The 12,930-nt window shown below is 64.7% G+C and overlaps 1 protein-coding gene across 1 annotated transcript in view; it reads right to left on the bottom strand.

The window, feature by feature from the left end:
- Nucleotides 1–1,007: 1,007 nt before the first annotated feature.
- AHDC1 (AT-hook DNA binding motif containing 1) overlaps nt 1,008–12,930 on the bottom strand; it is a 50,926-nt gene continuing 39,003 nt past the window's right edge. Inside the window, 6 exon segments of the mRNA XM_030964496.1 lie at nt 1,008–1,760; nt 2,712–6,839; nt 6,842–7,669; nt 7,672–8,484; nt 8,869–8,909; nt 9,622–9,784. Coding sequence (XP_030820356.1) covers nt 3,475–6,839; nt 6,842–7,669; nt 7,672–8,484; nt 8,869–8,909; nt 9,622–9,784 — 5,210 coding nt within the window. The 3' untranslated portion in view covers nt 1,008–1,760; nt 2,712–3,474.

Genomic DNA, 12,930 nt, shown 5'->3' with positions numbered 1-12,930 from the left:
TGAATTTTATTTGTGTTGTCCTCATTTTCCTCCTCTCTTTGCTCCTTTCTGGCGGTGACGCTTCTCCAATCCATCTCCTGTGCTCCTGTGCCCCTTTCCCCTGGCGGTGCCAGGTGGGCAAAGCCCCTCCTGCCTGCAGAGCCCCCCCGTGGGTCCCCAGAGTGCCACCGGACCCTGGCACTGCCCCCGGGCCCCCGGGTGGCACCGCGTCCTGATCTGTACCAGAATTCAGCTTTCTTGGTGCAATTCTGGCCCCGAAATCCAGGGAGGGTCAGGGTCCCTCCAACACCCGCCCCCGGCACGGCCAGGCCGTGCTCCCCCAAAGAAGAGAAGCAAGAAAGCAGCGGGCATCGCTCAATATATAGGTTTCTTTTTAATATAAAAAAAGTGCCTATTAAAAATTCCTTCCTAAATAACACAAAAAGACCGTTTGAGGGGCAAAGCGGGGGCCGGGGGGGCTCACGGGGGGGCCCCTCTGGCCAGGGCAGCACAAGCACTGCACAGGGCAGCTGGGGGGGCGGGGGAAGGAGGGGGTATTTTGACCAAATTTGGGTAGTTTTCCCTTTTTTTTTTTTTTTTTTTATGTGAATTTTGCCTTTTTTATCCATTTCAGGGTGGTTTTCTTCTCTTTGTGTGTGTGTTTTCTCTTTTTTTGCACAACCCACAAAGCTGCACAGAGATTGCCAAACTCTTGAGGAGGGGGGGACACACAGGGAATTTGTGGGAGGAGAGGACCCCAAAGCCCACCTGGCACCCACCTGGCACCCACACCCTGAGCTCGTCACCGCCACCGCCCCGGGGACCCTGGGAAAGGGACCCCCCCCTTTACCCCAGCCCCCTCATTCCCCCTCCCCACCAAGAGGGTCTGTGATTGATTTAGTCCTTTTTTTTTTCCTTTTTTTTAAAGTTTTTTTCTTCCTTTTTTTTTTTAAACTCCTTTTTGTTTTTATACAAATTTGGATCTTTGGGTGTGTACTGCCAAAAAAAAAAAAAAACAACCAAAAAACCCAACAAAAAAATCAAAAACCCGCCTTCGTTCTTCAGAACAATAATAAAAATAAAACTCAAATCATTGGATCATTAAAAAAAAGGCAACGGAAACCCAAGGAACCCATGCGGAAGTTGCACACCACAAAACCACAGCAGATGTACAGAATGCAATATACAAGACACGATTTATAATAAAACATTATATACAATAAATAGGTTATTGTCACTTTTTCCTTTTTTTTCTTTTTTTTTTTTTTTTTTTTGTTGCTCGATCTGTAAATAAATTTTTTCTCAGTGCATACTGGGGGGGGGGGTTTGCTCTTTTCTGCTGCATATTCACCTCTTGGATGCTTTAGGCCAGTTCTCCATCATTTTTGGATTCTCCCTCCGGTGCATGATTCTCTCTCTCTCTCTTTTTTTTTTTTTTTTTTTGTGATTTTTCAGCTTTTTAAATTTTTTTTTTATCCTTAAACATTTTTTTTTAACTTCTTTTCTTCAAAAGTATTTACAATTGCTGGTTTTGTGCAGAAAATGAAAATTAATCAAATAAAAAATAAAACTTAAAAGAGTCCCTCTGCTTCTGGCTGGGAGTGGAGAGAGAACGCGGCGCCGGCGCCACGGCCGAGGCGGGGCCGGGGGCGAAGCGGGGGCGGCGGGGCGGGGTCCGCTCCGGAGGCGGCCCCCTCCTCTCCATCTCCTCTGCTCTGCTCCGCTCTGCTCTGCTCCGGCGGCCGGGACGGGCGGGGGGCGCAGGGCTGGGGGTGCTGGGGCTGGCGGGAGAGGGAGAGAGCAGTGAGGGTCCCACCCTGGGCTGCCTGCCCGTCCCCAGCCCCCCAGCACCCGCGGAGCTGGGGTCTGGCACCCCCAAACCCAGGGGCTGCGATCCTGCACCCCAAATCTGGCACCCCCAAACCCAGGGGCTGGGATCCTGCACCCCAAATGTGACACCCCAAACCCAGGAACCGGGGTGCTGCACCCCAAATCTGGCACCCCAAACCCAGGGGCTGCGATCCTGCACCCCAAATCTGGCACCCCCAAACCCAGGGGCTGGGATCCTGCACCCCAAATCTGACACCCCAAACCCAGGAACCGGGGTGCTGCACCCCAAATCTGGCACCCCCAAACCCAGGGGCTGGGGTCCTGTAGCCCCAGTCTGGCACCACACGCATACCCAGGGCCTGGGGACGTGCCCACCTCCTTCATCTGGCACCCCAACACTCAGGGATCTGGGGGTCCTGTTCACCCCAATGTGGCACCCCGACTCCCAGGGATCTGGGGGTCCTGTTCACCCCAATGTGGCACCCCGACTCCCAGGGATCTGGGGTCCCATTCACCCCAATGTGGCACCCCGACTCCCAGGGATCTGGGTCCTTCCCATCCAGCCCTGCACTCTGGATTCCTGCTCATTCTTGTCTGGCACCCACGTACCCAGGCTCTCGGGTCCTGCTTGCCCCATCTGGCATCCGAACAGGGCTCTGGGGCACCCCACACCCCCTCACCCTGGCATACCCTGGCTCCTGCACCCCACAGCCCAGGCCCCAGCCACCCCCAGGCACTGCAGCCCTCAGGGTCCCCAGTTTGGTGCTTGGTGGGACAACACCCAAGGGCTCACAGGCCAGCAGGGGCCGGGGCGCCCTGAGGGGGGGTGCAGGTGGGTCAGGGAGCCCACCGGGGCGCGGAGCACCCAGCACAGCCTGACTGGGAGCACAGCTGGCACTCACCTGGTGACGGTGGCGTCTCCGAGCCCTGCTGGCGACGCTGCCAGAGCCTGGAGGGGTCAGTGCTTCACCAGCACCCATCGCTGTCCGTCCGGCAGGAGCAGCCCCAGGCCACAGCGGACGGGGAGGGACAAGAAAAGAAAAGAATCCCCAAACAGCCTCCCCGGGGCGGCCGAGGGGCCCCGGCCGGGCTGGGGGCAGGGGGCACCCAGCGCTGACCCCCAGATCCCCTCCTGCCCTCCCTGCCCGCGCCCCTGCGCCGGGCCTGCGCTCTGTCCGTCCGTCCATCCGTCCGATTGTCCTGCTGCGGGGTGGGGGGGGCGGCAGTCCGGGAAGCAGAGCCGGAGCTTGGCAGGCGGAGCGGGTTTGAGTGCGGAGGGGGAAAAACGGGGGGTTTCTCTCTTCATCCATTATTTTAAATTTTTTTGTTTCACTTATTTTTTATATTTTTTATCTTTTTTTCTCCTTTTTTTTTCCTTTTTTTCTCCTTTTTTCTTTCTTTTTTTTTTCCTTTCTTTTTGGTTTTTTTTTAAGAAAACAAACAAACGGTTCCAATCCCAGTTAAATACAGAACTTGAAAAGTGTTCCAGAAAAAAGTGCTGGCTAAATTACCTCTGAAAGAGAAACACAACATGGAGAGAGAGGGGGACACGATGAGAAGGGCCCTGAGGGTCCCCTGTGTCCCCTCCTGCCACCCTCGCTCCCAGGTTCTCCCCCACCTACCCTGTAACAAAACCTCGTTGTCCCGTTGGCACGTCAGCAGACACTACAATGAGGTGACCGTAAAAGTGTCCTCAGGGTGTTGTTGCTCTACCATGGGTCCCAAAAACCCGCTCTTCTGGCTGGGGGCCATGACGGGGTGCCCTTGGGGTGCAAAACTGGGGTACCTGTAGTTGTCCTGCAGCTGCAACATTGAGTCTCTCGGTACGGGGGAGATGTTCAAGTCATTGATCAAGGGACAAGCGTAGGGTCCTCGGTGGTGAGCCCGGGACATCTCCAAGGGCTCCTTCTCGCCCTTGGAGGGGTGGGAGCTGCTCGGGCTGCTCAAGTGGGGGTTCAGACACTGGGGGTCCGTCCTGCCCATGAAGTCTACCAGCATGCCAGCCCCTGCCTTGCCGTCATAGGAAGGGCTGCGGGTGCTGGCGTTGGGGGAATACCAGTACGGGGGGTTTTTGCAACTGGGGGAGTCATAGTGCGCTTGAGGCATGGGGAGGTCGCGGCAGGCCAGGTGTGGGGCATGTGGCAGGGTCCCCCCCTGCATGCTGTGTTTGAGCGAGTCGCAGGCGGGCAGCTTTCGGATGCTGCCTGCCCGCAGGTCCTCCTTGAAGGCCAAGGTCGGGGAGCAGTTGGGCGAGAAGGCTTTCTGCAAACCGGCCTCGAACACAGTCTGCTGGCCGGGGGCCGCCAGCTGGTGTGGGAGGGCAGGGAAGTGCTTGCTCTCCAAATCCGGCTGCCCCAAACCGGGGGAGTCGCTCTGGAACCCCTGGACAAAGGTCCCATCTGAGGGGGTGGAGGGGTTCATGGAGTAGGGGCCGGTGTAGTCACAGGGGTCCCGCTCCCCCACCCCGAAGCCCCGGGACTGGGAGGGCAGGGGGGACATGCTGCTGTCCCCGCTGTAGTAGTCCAAGCCCAGGTCCGTGCTGTCCTGGAACAGGGGGTTCACCGCCTGTGACTTGGTGGGGAACTTGGCTTTGCCCGTCCCCCTCTCCTTCTTGGAGGCACAAGCCCCTCGGGAGCCCCGGGGCTGCCGGGGTCCCGTGTTCCTCTTGGAGGGGTACACGGAGGAAGAAGAGGAAGAGGAGGAGAAACTCAGGTGGGAGGTGTCGAACATATCCACCTTCTTCCGTCGGCCTCGACCGGGCTTGGAGTTACTCTGGAAGAGGACGCTCTGGTTCCAGTTGTAGCCAGGGGCGGAGGATGCCTCATTCCAGTCCATCATCAGCTTCTCCAGGCTGGAGAGGCTGGACTGGCCCTCGCTGGAGGACGCCTCGCTGTTGGCGCGCCGGTAACCAGCCGGCTGGTTGAACTGGGTGCTGTCAGAGGACGACTCTGAGAAGGTCTCAGAGACTGTCTGCTGCTTGGCTTTCTGCGGGGTGTAGTTGGAGATGTCCAGGATGACGTTGGGTTCATTGAGGTGGCACTCGAAGCCCGGGTTGTAGAGCTGGCTGAAGGCTTCTGAGCTCCAATCCAACCCTCCGTAGCCCTGCCGGAAGGCCCACGGCGCGGAGCTGGGGAACTGCCGGCAGTTTTCAGGCGAGGGCTGGAAGGACGCTGACCCCTTGGGCACCATGTAGCCGCCGGGTGAGACGGTGCTGGCCCGGCTGTCGCAGCGCAGGGGGGTGTGCGCGGCGCTGGAGAACTGCCCCCCCTGCTCGGCGCTGTTAAAGAAGGCGGCTTTTCCCAGCGGCAAACTGGGACCAGCTGTCGGTGGCGCGTAGCCGGCACTGTGGGCACTGCTGGGCGAGGACGGGAGGCTGCTGCCGCTGCCGTAGGCGAAGCTGCAGTCTTTGCTGTTGGGGCAGTCCTGTGCGGATGGGTACTGCTTTCCTGGCGGGAACACGCTGGCGGGTGCCACGCTCTGCCCGGCGCTGCCGTAGCTGCCATACGGGGAGTAGCCGGGGGTGCCACTGGCCACCGGGTGAGCCGTGGGCGATCGGGACACGGCCGATGGTGGGGCCAGTTTGGGAAAGGACTCGGTGCCCCGGCACTCTGAGGAGCCTTGGGTCACCCCGTAGGCGCTGGAGGCGCGGCCGGGCGGGAACGCTGGCCGGCCCTGCATGGCCGCGTGGAAGGCCTCGGCACCAGGGTTGGCCGCTGGCACTTTGCCGCCGCGGGCCGTGTAGGCAGCCATGCCCCGCTGGCCGGGCAGCGCGGCCGGGGGCGCCGTGTAGGCGGCCGCCGATTTACGGGACTCGGAGCGGGATGCGGAGAGGGCAAAGTCCAGCAGGTCGGAGGAGTCATCGGAGTCCAGCAAGGAGCGGAAGTAGCCGGTGAAGAGGCTGTGCCGCTCCGGACCGGTCTCTGTCTGCGAGGACGGTGCGCTGCCGGCGTAGAAACCAGCACGGCCGGAGGAGCCCGACTCCAGCCCCGCAGCGTGGAAAGGTCTCGCCTCAGCCCCTTGGTAGCCACCGTTGCGTCCAGGCTGGCTGCCGGGGTGGCCGTGGTGGGCGGCCCAGGGGCTGCCCTTCTCGCCCCCGCCCCACTCTGCAGCCGGGCCGTCCCCGAAGCTCTGCCCAGAGTTGGGTTCGGGGAACAGGGCCCCGTTCTTGCGTGCCCGTCGCTTCCGCTTGGGCTTGCCCACAGGGTCGGGCTCCAGCCGGCCGCGCTTGCGGGGGTGCACGGGGTCAGCGTGGAGGGCCGTGGGGGCTTTCTTCTTCTTCCCGATGCCCTCAAAGAAATCGCTGAAGGAGCAGCGTGCGGCGCGGGCGGCGTGGCTGCCCCCGCGCCCACCGAAGCCCCCGGCCTTGCCGCCGCGCCGGCGGAAGCCCTGGACACGGTGCAGGAAGTGGGAGATGCTCTGGGTGTCAGGGGCTTGGTGGATGGACTCGGGCTCGCTGGGGGTCCAGCAGCGGGGCGGTGAGCAGCGCCCCGAGCACTGGCTCTGTCGGTTCAGGAAGGCCAACTTGGCCAACACATCCGAGTAGTCGGCTTTGCTGTCATTGGTGTCGGCAATGTAGGAGGGCTGGGGCGAGGCCAGCTTCTGCTTCCTCCTCCTCCTCTTCTTCACCTCTGGGGTGGGCTCCTTGGGCTTGGCTTGGCCCAGCAGCAGGTTTTTGGGAGGCCGGCCCCGCTTGCGCTTCAGGATAATGGGCATCTCGCCAGGGGGGAACACCACGACCACGTTGCGCCCGTTGTTCTTCATCTTGAGCAGCGGTGTGGGCTCCATGGAGCTGCTGGCTGCCAGCTCCTTCCCCTCCAGGTTCAAGTTGCTGCTGAGTGATGACACCTTGTAGGTGGTCTTGTTCCTCCTCCCCAGGGACACGGGGATCTTGGCCATCTTCACCACCATCTTCCTCACCCCCCGGCACTTGCTCTTCTTCCCTGCCGTGGGGGCTTTAGGCATCTCGTTGGGGTCCAGCGTGGTGGGAGGCGGTGGCGGTGGGGGGCTCAGCACCGGGGTGTCAGGCTCCTCGGGCCGGGGGGCAGCTCAGCGGGCAGGGTGAGGGGGGACAGGACGTGGCTCTCGGGGGTGATGTCCACCCGGCGCCCTCGCCCCGCCCTCCTCCGGCGGCACAGCATCTTTGGCTTATCAGTCCGGCGCAGGGCGTACTTGCGGTGGTCTTCGCCACACCGCCCAGCCCCCCGGCCCCCACAGGGGCCCCGCTTCACCATGGTGCTCAGGGGACACCCCCCGAGCCGGGGCTGCAGCCCGTGGGGCCGCAGAGGGTCCCCAGCGCCTGGCTGTGCCTCCAGCAGCTCTGAGACGGTGCCCAGTGGCTGTGGCTCCAGCAGCGAGGGCTCGGTGGGCAGCAGCGGGGGCTCCAGTGCTCCGGGCAGTGGCTCCAGGGTCTGCAGCCCCAGAGGCTCCGCCAGTGGCTCCAGTGACTGCAGCTCCAGCGACTCGGACAGAGGCTCCAATGACTGCAGCTCCAGAGACTCAGAGAGCGGCTCTAGCGATTGCAGCCCCAACGGCTCCAGGTTTTGCAGCTCCAGCGACTCTGGCAGCGGCTCCAGGCTCTGCGAATCAAGCAGCTGGGGCTGTGACTCCAGGGACTGGGAATCCAACAGCCGGGATTGGGAGTCCAGCTCTTGGGCTGGCAGCAACTGGGGCTGCGGCTCCATCGCCTGCGACTCCAGCAGCTGCGTCCCTGGGCAAGCCAGGGAGGCCAGCTCGTTCAGGATGTCCGCCTCGGCCAGCTCCGAGTAATCGCTGGCATCGGGCTGGGAGCAGCCAGCTTCATCTGCCGGGGCTTTGGAGACGTCCCCCACACTCACAGCATGTCCTGGGGGCTGCGGGGCGCTCCCCCGCCTCCCTCAGCCTCTCCGTCACGCGCTGGGGGCCGGGGATGCCGCGACGGGTCGGATTTGAGGAGCACCCCCCGCTCCTCGGGGCTGCGGATGCTGTTGGCCAGCGAGGGCGAGGAGAAGAAGCTGTACTGGAGGTCCCGGTCAGCGGGCAGGAGGCGGCTGTCCTCGTGAGCCCCGCTGCCACCACGGAGGCTGCCACAGTCCAGGTGCACCCCGCTGTTCTTGAGGTCCTCAGAGAGGCGGTTGAGGTCCTTCATGATGTCGATGAGCTGCACCACAGGGTGGAGGTTGATGTGCCCGTTGCCGCACTTGCTGCGGAGCAAGGCGAGGATGCCGTCTACGTTGCAGCGGCCCGAGGCCAGCGTCGCGTTGGGGAAGGTTTTGGGTGCCCGATCGCGGGCAGATGCCTCCTCTGTGCTGCCCCCCAGGATCCGGGGCTCCCCGGCACAGCCCAGCAGGTCCTCGGCCGCCTTGGTGCCCCCGTGGACGCTCTGGCAGCGGTCGGCCGGGTCGCCGTGCAGCAGCGAGCCTGGCTGGTGCTCCCGGCCGAGCGCGGGGCACGACCCCTCAGGGAAGCTGAGCACACTGCAGGACAGCGCCTTCTCGGCCGGGCAGGCGGGGGGCCGCTGCACCGGGTGTCCCGGCGGGTAGAATTTGGGCTCTCGGACGTAGTCGGGCGAGCCACGCACAACGCTGGTCGTTACCACTGGGCCCGGGGGCTTCACGCGCATCCTGACCTCCTCCTCCCCCGCGTGCCGCTTGGCCGAGCAGTTGCTGACATGGGGGTCAGGGAAGGTGACACCAGGACCTACGGGCGGCAGAGAGGGGCACAGTGAGGCTCCACAGGCGCTGCCGGCCAAGAGCAGCCAGCAGAGCCTCACTCCACCCCCCTGTTCTCAGGGATGAGGTGCCCATAGCCATCCCCCAGCTCCCTCCGCCCTGTCAGCAGCAAGGATCCGACTGGCACCGCAGGAATGTGACAGCCCTGCTCACGGCTGGGAAAACGGGGCCTTGGGGGAACTGGGTGCCTTCCCCAGCTCAGGAGCAGGGGGCTGGATGTCCTCCCCACACCAGGAACTCCGGCACACTCCCCCTCCCACGTGAAGAGGGGTAGCTGCTTCCCTGGGTTTTCCCACCCCGCCCCGGGGGCAGAGTTCGGGTGTCTGCGGGGAGGGCTGGGGCTGGAACTCACCCTCGGCTTTGCTGCTGCTCCTGCTATTGCACTTGAGCTCTCTGCAAAGGAAGGGGTGTGCAGGGTCAGCCCCACACAGTGGGGGCTCATTTAAGTGCCCCCCACCCCCGTGCCAGTCCCTGCACGGGCCGTACCAGGGGCTGATCCCCCCGAGCTGCCACGGCCCATCATCGTGGGGCTGCGGGGCATGGGCAAAGAGGGGAGGCTGCCTCTCCTCTGGGGAACAGAGGGGCCAGGTTTCCGCCCCCCTCCCGTCCCCAGCAGCCCCTCCGTGGGGCGGGGGTCCTTTGGTGGCGCTGCCACTAGGTGTCCCCGGCGAGCCGCGCTCCGGACACGCGGGGGGGCTTCGCCCGAGGTTCGCCCAGCACCTCCCACCCCGCATCCCCCCGGCTCCCACCCACCCCGAGCGCAGCTGCAGCCCCCACCCGCGGGGACACTGCCCGGGGCCACCCCTCCCCTCGCCGGGGCGCCCCTCGGTGGCGCCTGCCTCAGTTTCCCCTCTTGGGAAGGGGGTATAGCGAGGGTTGTGGTGGGGTGGCTCGAGCACTCACGGGTGGGTGCCAGGCACCACGTGCCCACTGCACAGGGGTTCCAGCCCCTTTGTTCACCCCAAAATCCCAAGCCGGGAGGCTGTGCAGACCGGGGATCCCCCCTCGCCCTCCCGGGCAGGGATGGACAGAACATGGGCAGCAAGATGTGCCGCCAAGCCCCCCTTGGTGCCGCACCCCATTTTTGGGGTGAGCCCCCAGGTACCTGTTCCGGGGGTGTTTGCAGTGCAGGTTCACTCGGAAGCTCCTGCTGTCGCCGTCGCTGCCAGGCTGGCAGGGGCCGGAGCCCTGGGCACACGGGAACCACTCGGCTGGCGGGCTGGCACCGTTCTCCAGTGCGAGGGGCTGGCAGGCGACTGCGCTCCCATCTGCTCGAGAGAGACCCCGCACATCAGCCCAGCCGCCCCCTGCCCCGGGAGTGCCCCTCGCCCCGGCTGCCCTGGGTGCCCGCAGGGCTGGGCACGCCGTGTGCCTCCCGTTGACGCCTCCCCCTCGAAGCCACGGCCCACGGGGACACCCACGTTGTGCCCTTGGCCCCATCACGGGATGCCCAGGGTGGCGTTTTGGGGCAGGACAACCCTTTCCTCCCCACCGTGTCCATGCCTTGAACCGGGAGCTGCCCATATGAGATACCCACAGCATCTCCCGCCAGGCCGTAGGCACACGTGTGCTCATCCCCATGGATGTGCACATCGCTCAGGCGCGTGCAGAAAGCTCTGGCTCCCCGCCCTCCTGCAGAGGCACCCCCAGCCGCTGCCCGTGTGGCACAGGGGTGCACGGTGGAGCCCCTGAGCCCCTCGCAAGCCCCCCGTGCCAGCACGTCCGCCTGTTTTCCCTCCCCAGCGCCGCGTGTGAATCCCTGCCGGTTGGCTCCCTCCCCCAGCACACACCCGCAGACACACACACGCAGCCGCTCGGCGTGATCCAGGCTCTTCCCGGTGTCTGGATTAGCGTGACAACTTATCAACAAGGCAGGGAAAGAGAATTCAAACCTGTCAGTCCATCCGCATCCCCCCCTTTCCCCGTCTCCCCGCCAGCCTTTGGGCGCAGCGCTGGCACCGCGGAGCTGCGGGCACCTCGGTGTAAAGTTACACCAAGAGCTATGTGGAGCAGGAAAATATGTGCCAGAAAGACCGGTCTCGTCTCTGCTGAGGCTGCTGGTGTGCCCAGGGAGCTGTCGGAGGGGAGGCAGGCAGGAAGGAAACAAACGGGAGGTTTTCCAGAACAGCCGCCGAGAGCGGGTCCCCGCTGCACAGGCTGCGCGGCTCCAGGGGGGGTTCGGGGTGTCCGGGGGTGTCGGGAGTGTCGCGACGCCACCCCCCAGCTCTGAGCCGCCGTCCCCCGCTGTGTCCCTGGCGCACGGAGCTGCGGCTGCTTCGGCAAACGCTGCGAGACGCCCGTGGGTCCCCACCGGGTGTGGGGGTCTCTGGACGCGCCATCCCCTGCCCTCTGCACGGTCCCCGCTGCCCACGTTCATCCCCGGTGTGCAGGGGATGCTGCAGGCTCAGGTCGCGGCTCTGACCCCACAGCACCGGTGTCCGGTCCGGTTCCGGTCCCACGGGGGGACACACGCGTCCCGTGACACACGGGGGACACTCCGTGCGCCGGGGCCCCGCCCTCGCCCCGTGCAAAGCGCCCCCATTGCGGGGACCACCCGCACCCCCCGAGCCTCCACCCACGCACCCAGCGCGGGGTGCAGCGCAGGTGGGAGCGGCGCTGGGGAGGGGGCTCCGGGATGCGCGGGGGGGGCGCACCGGGATGTTGGCCGCGCCGCCGCGCTCACTTTCACCTCCCCGCTCAGCCTCAGGCAGCGGCCACATGTTTCCCATTAGGCTCTCCGGACCTCGCCATTCCTGGCTTCCTCGCCAGGGGTAGGGCCTTTTTCCTTATTTTTTTATTTTCCCCTTTTTAAATTTTTTTTTTCTTTCTCCTCCCTGGTTACAAAACACCAGCCGAGACCACACAAGCGAGGAGGGACGGAGGGAGAAGGGGAGATAGAGATGGGCGCCGCGGGCGGGGGAGACCCGGCCAGACCGGGTGCTGCGGCGGGGCCGGGGGGGTGAGGATGAAGAGCGGGGGGATGAAGCGGGCGAGATTGCAGTCACCTCCGCTTCCCACCTCCTGACCCCGCAGCCCTGCAAAGATAACAGCCCCCGAAGACTGCTGACTCGCCTCGCAGAAATCCAATATCCTCGCCTGGTGAACTAATCGACTACCTGGGCTCCCACCTCCCCTGCCCGGGCTTAATCCTGCTGCTGCAAAGCTTTAATTAGTTTAACGGTTTCAGGCTTGACGGAGGCTGGCGGCGAGAGGAATCAGAATCATGGAATGGTTTGGGTTGGAAGGGACCTTAAAGCTCATCTCCTTCCAGCCCCCTGCCAGGGGCAGGGACACCTTCCACCAGAGCAGGCTGCTCCAAGCCGGCAGGATGTGCTCCCACCTCCCCCGCTCCACCCAGACCAGGTTCCCCTTTGGCGGGAAGGGTGCCGTGGGGTGGCAGCACGCGTGTGCAGGGGGCTGCAGGCGCCCCAAGCCCCCCTGAGCTCCCCGAGGCTGCTGGCACCCAGCCCCGACCCGCAGCGCTGGCACAGGGCGGGCACGGAGGGGCCGCCTTGGCACCGGCGTGGCGGCGGGGGGATGGAGGGATGGCCCCGCAAGACACGGACGTGGTTTGGTGCCCGGCTCCGAGGCCACCCAGACGTCAGGGTGGGGCCGGAGATGCCACCGGGAGACAGGCAGGCGGCAGGGACACAGCCGCCACACAGATGGGGACGCGCCGGCCTCCGCCTCCCGCCCCGCCGGGGCGCCGTGCCCGGGCGGCAGCGCTGGGGACGGGGCGTCCTCCCCTCTGCCCCGCCGCCTCGGGGCTCCCCGGGCTCCCCGGGGCGCTACCACGCTTTGGGGTGGCCCCAAGTACCCCCACACGGGCGTGGGGCCGTGTCCGGTCCCGCTGTCACCCGTGTCCCGTGGGCACAGCTCGCCTCCCCCCGCAGGGGTGCCCCACCTGCCCCCCCGAGTGGCACGGGGGTGTCCCGCTCGTGCGGCACACGGGGACGCCGTGGCGGCGCCCGTCCCTTGCACACTCACACTCGCACACCATGGTCACACTCACTCACACACCGGGGTGGCTTTCCTCCCCATCTGGGGGCACCACGGGGGTGCAACTCCCCTGCACACCAAGCCCCCCACCCCCGGGGCATCGGGGAGCTTGTCCCCTCCGCGCCCCGTCCCTCGCACCCCCCTGGGCCCCTCCCAGGCGCCCCCAACCCCCGCCCCAGCAGTTCCCCCAGCCCGTCCTGCGCCTGCTGACACCAATGGAAAATCCCCTCCAGTGACAGCTTCCTGGCAGGCGCTCGCCGAGGGTTTCCGTGTTCCCCAGCCAGCCCCACTGGCCACCTCCTCCCTGAGCCACGCGGGGGGTCCCTCGGCTTCACCCCCTGCACGCCGACCTCCACATCCCCTCTAATTCAGCATCGCGGACCCCAAAGCACGCGGGCCCTGCTCCCTCCTCCTC

Source organism: Camarhynchus parvulus, chromosome 23, assembly GCF_901933205.1.
Source record: "Camarhynchus parvulus chromosome 23, STF_HiC, whole genome shotgun sequence".
Taxonomy (NCBI): domain Eukaryota; kingdom Metazoa; phylum Chordata; class Aves; order Passeriformes; family Thraupidae; genus Camarhynchus; species Camarhynchus parvulus.
Note: the sequence above shows the minus strand (reverse complement) of the source record. Positions and strands in the feature narration are given on the sequence as shown.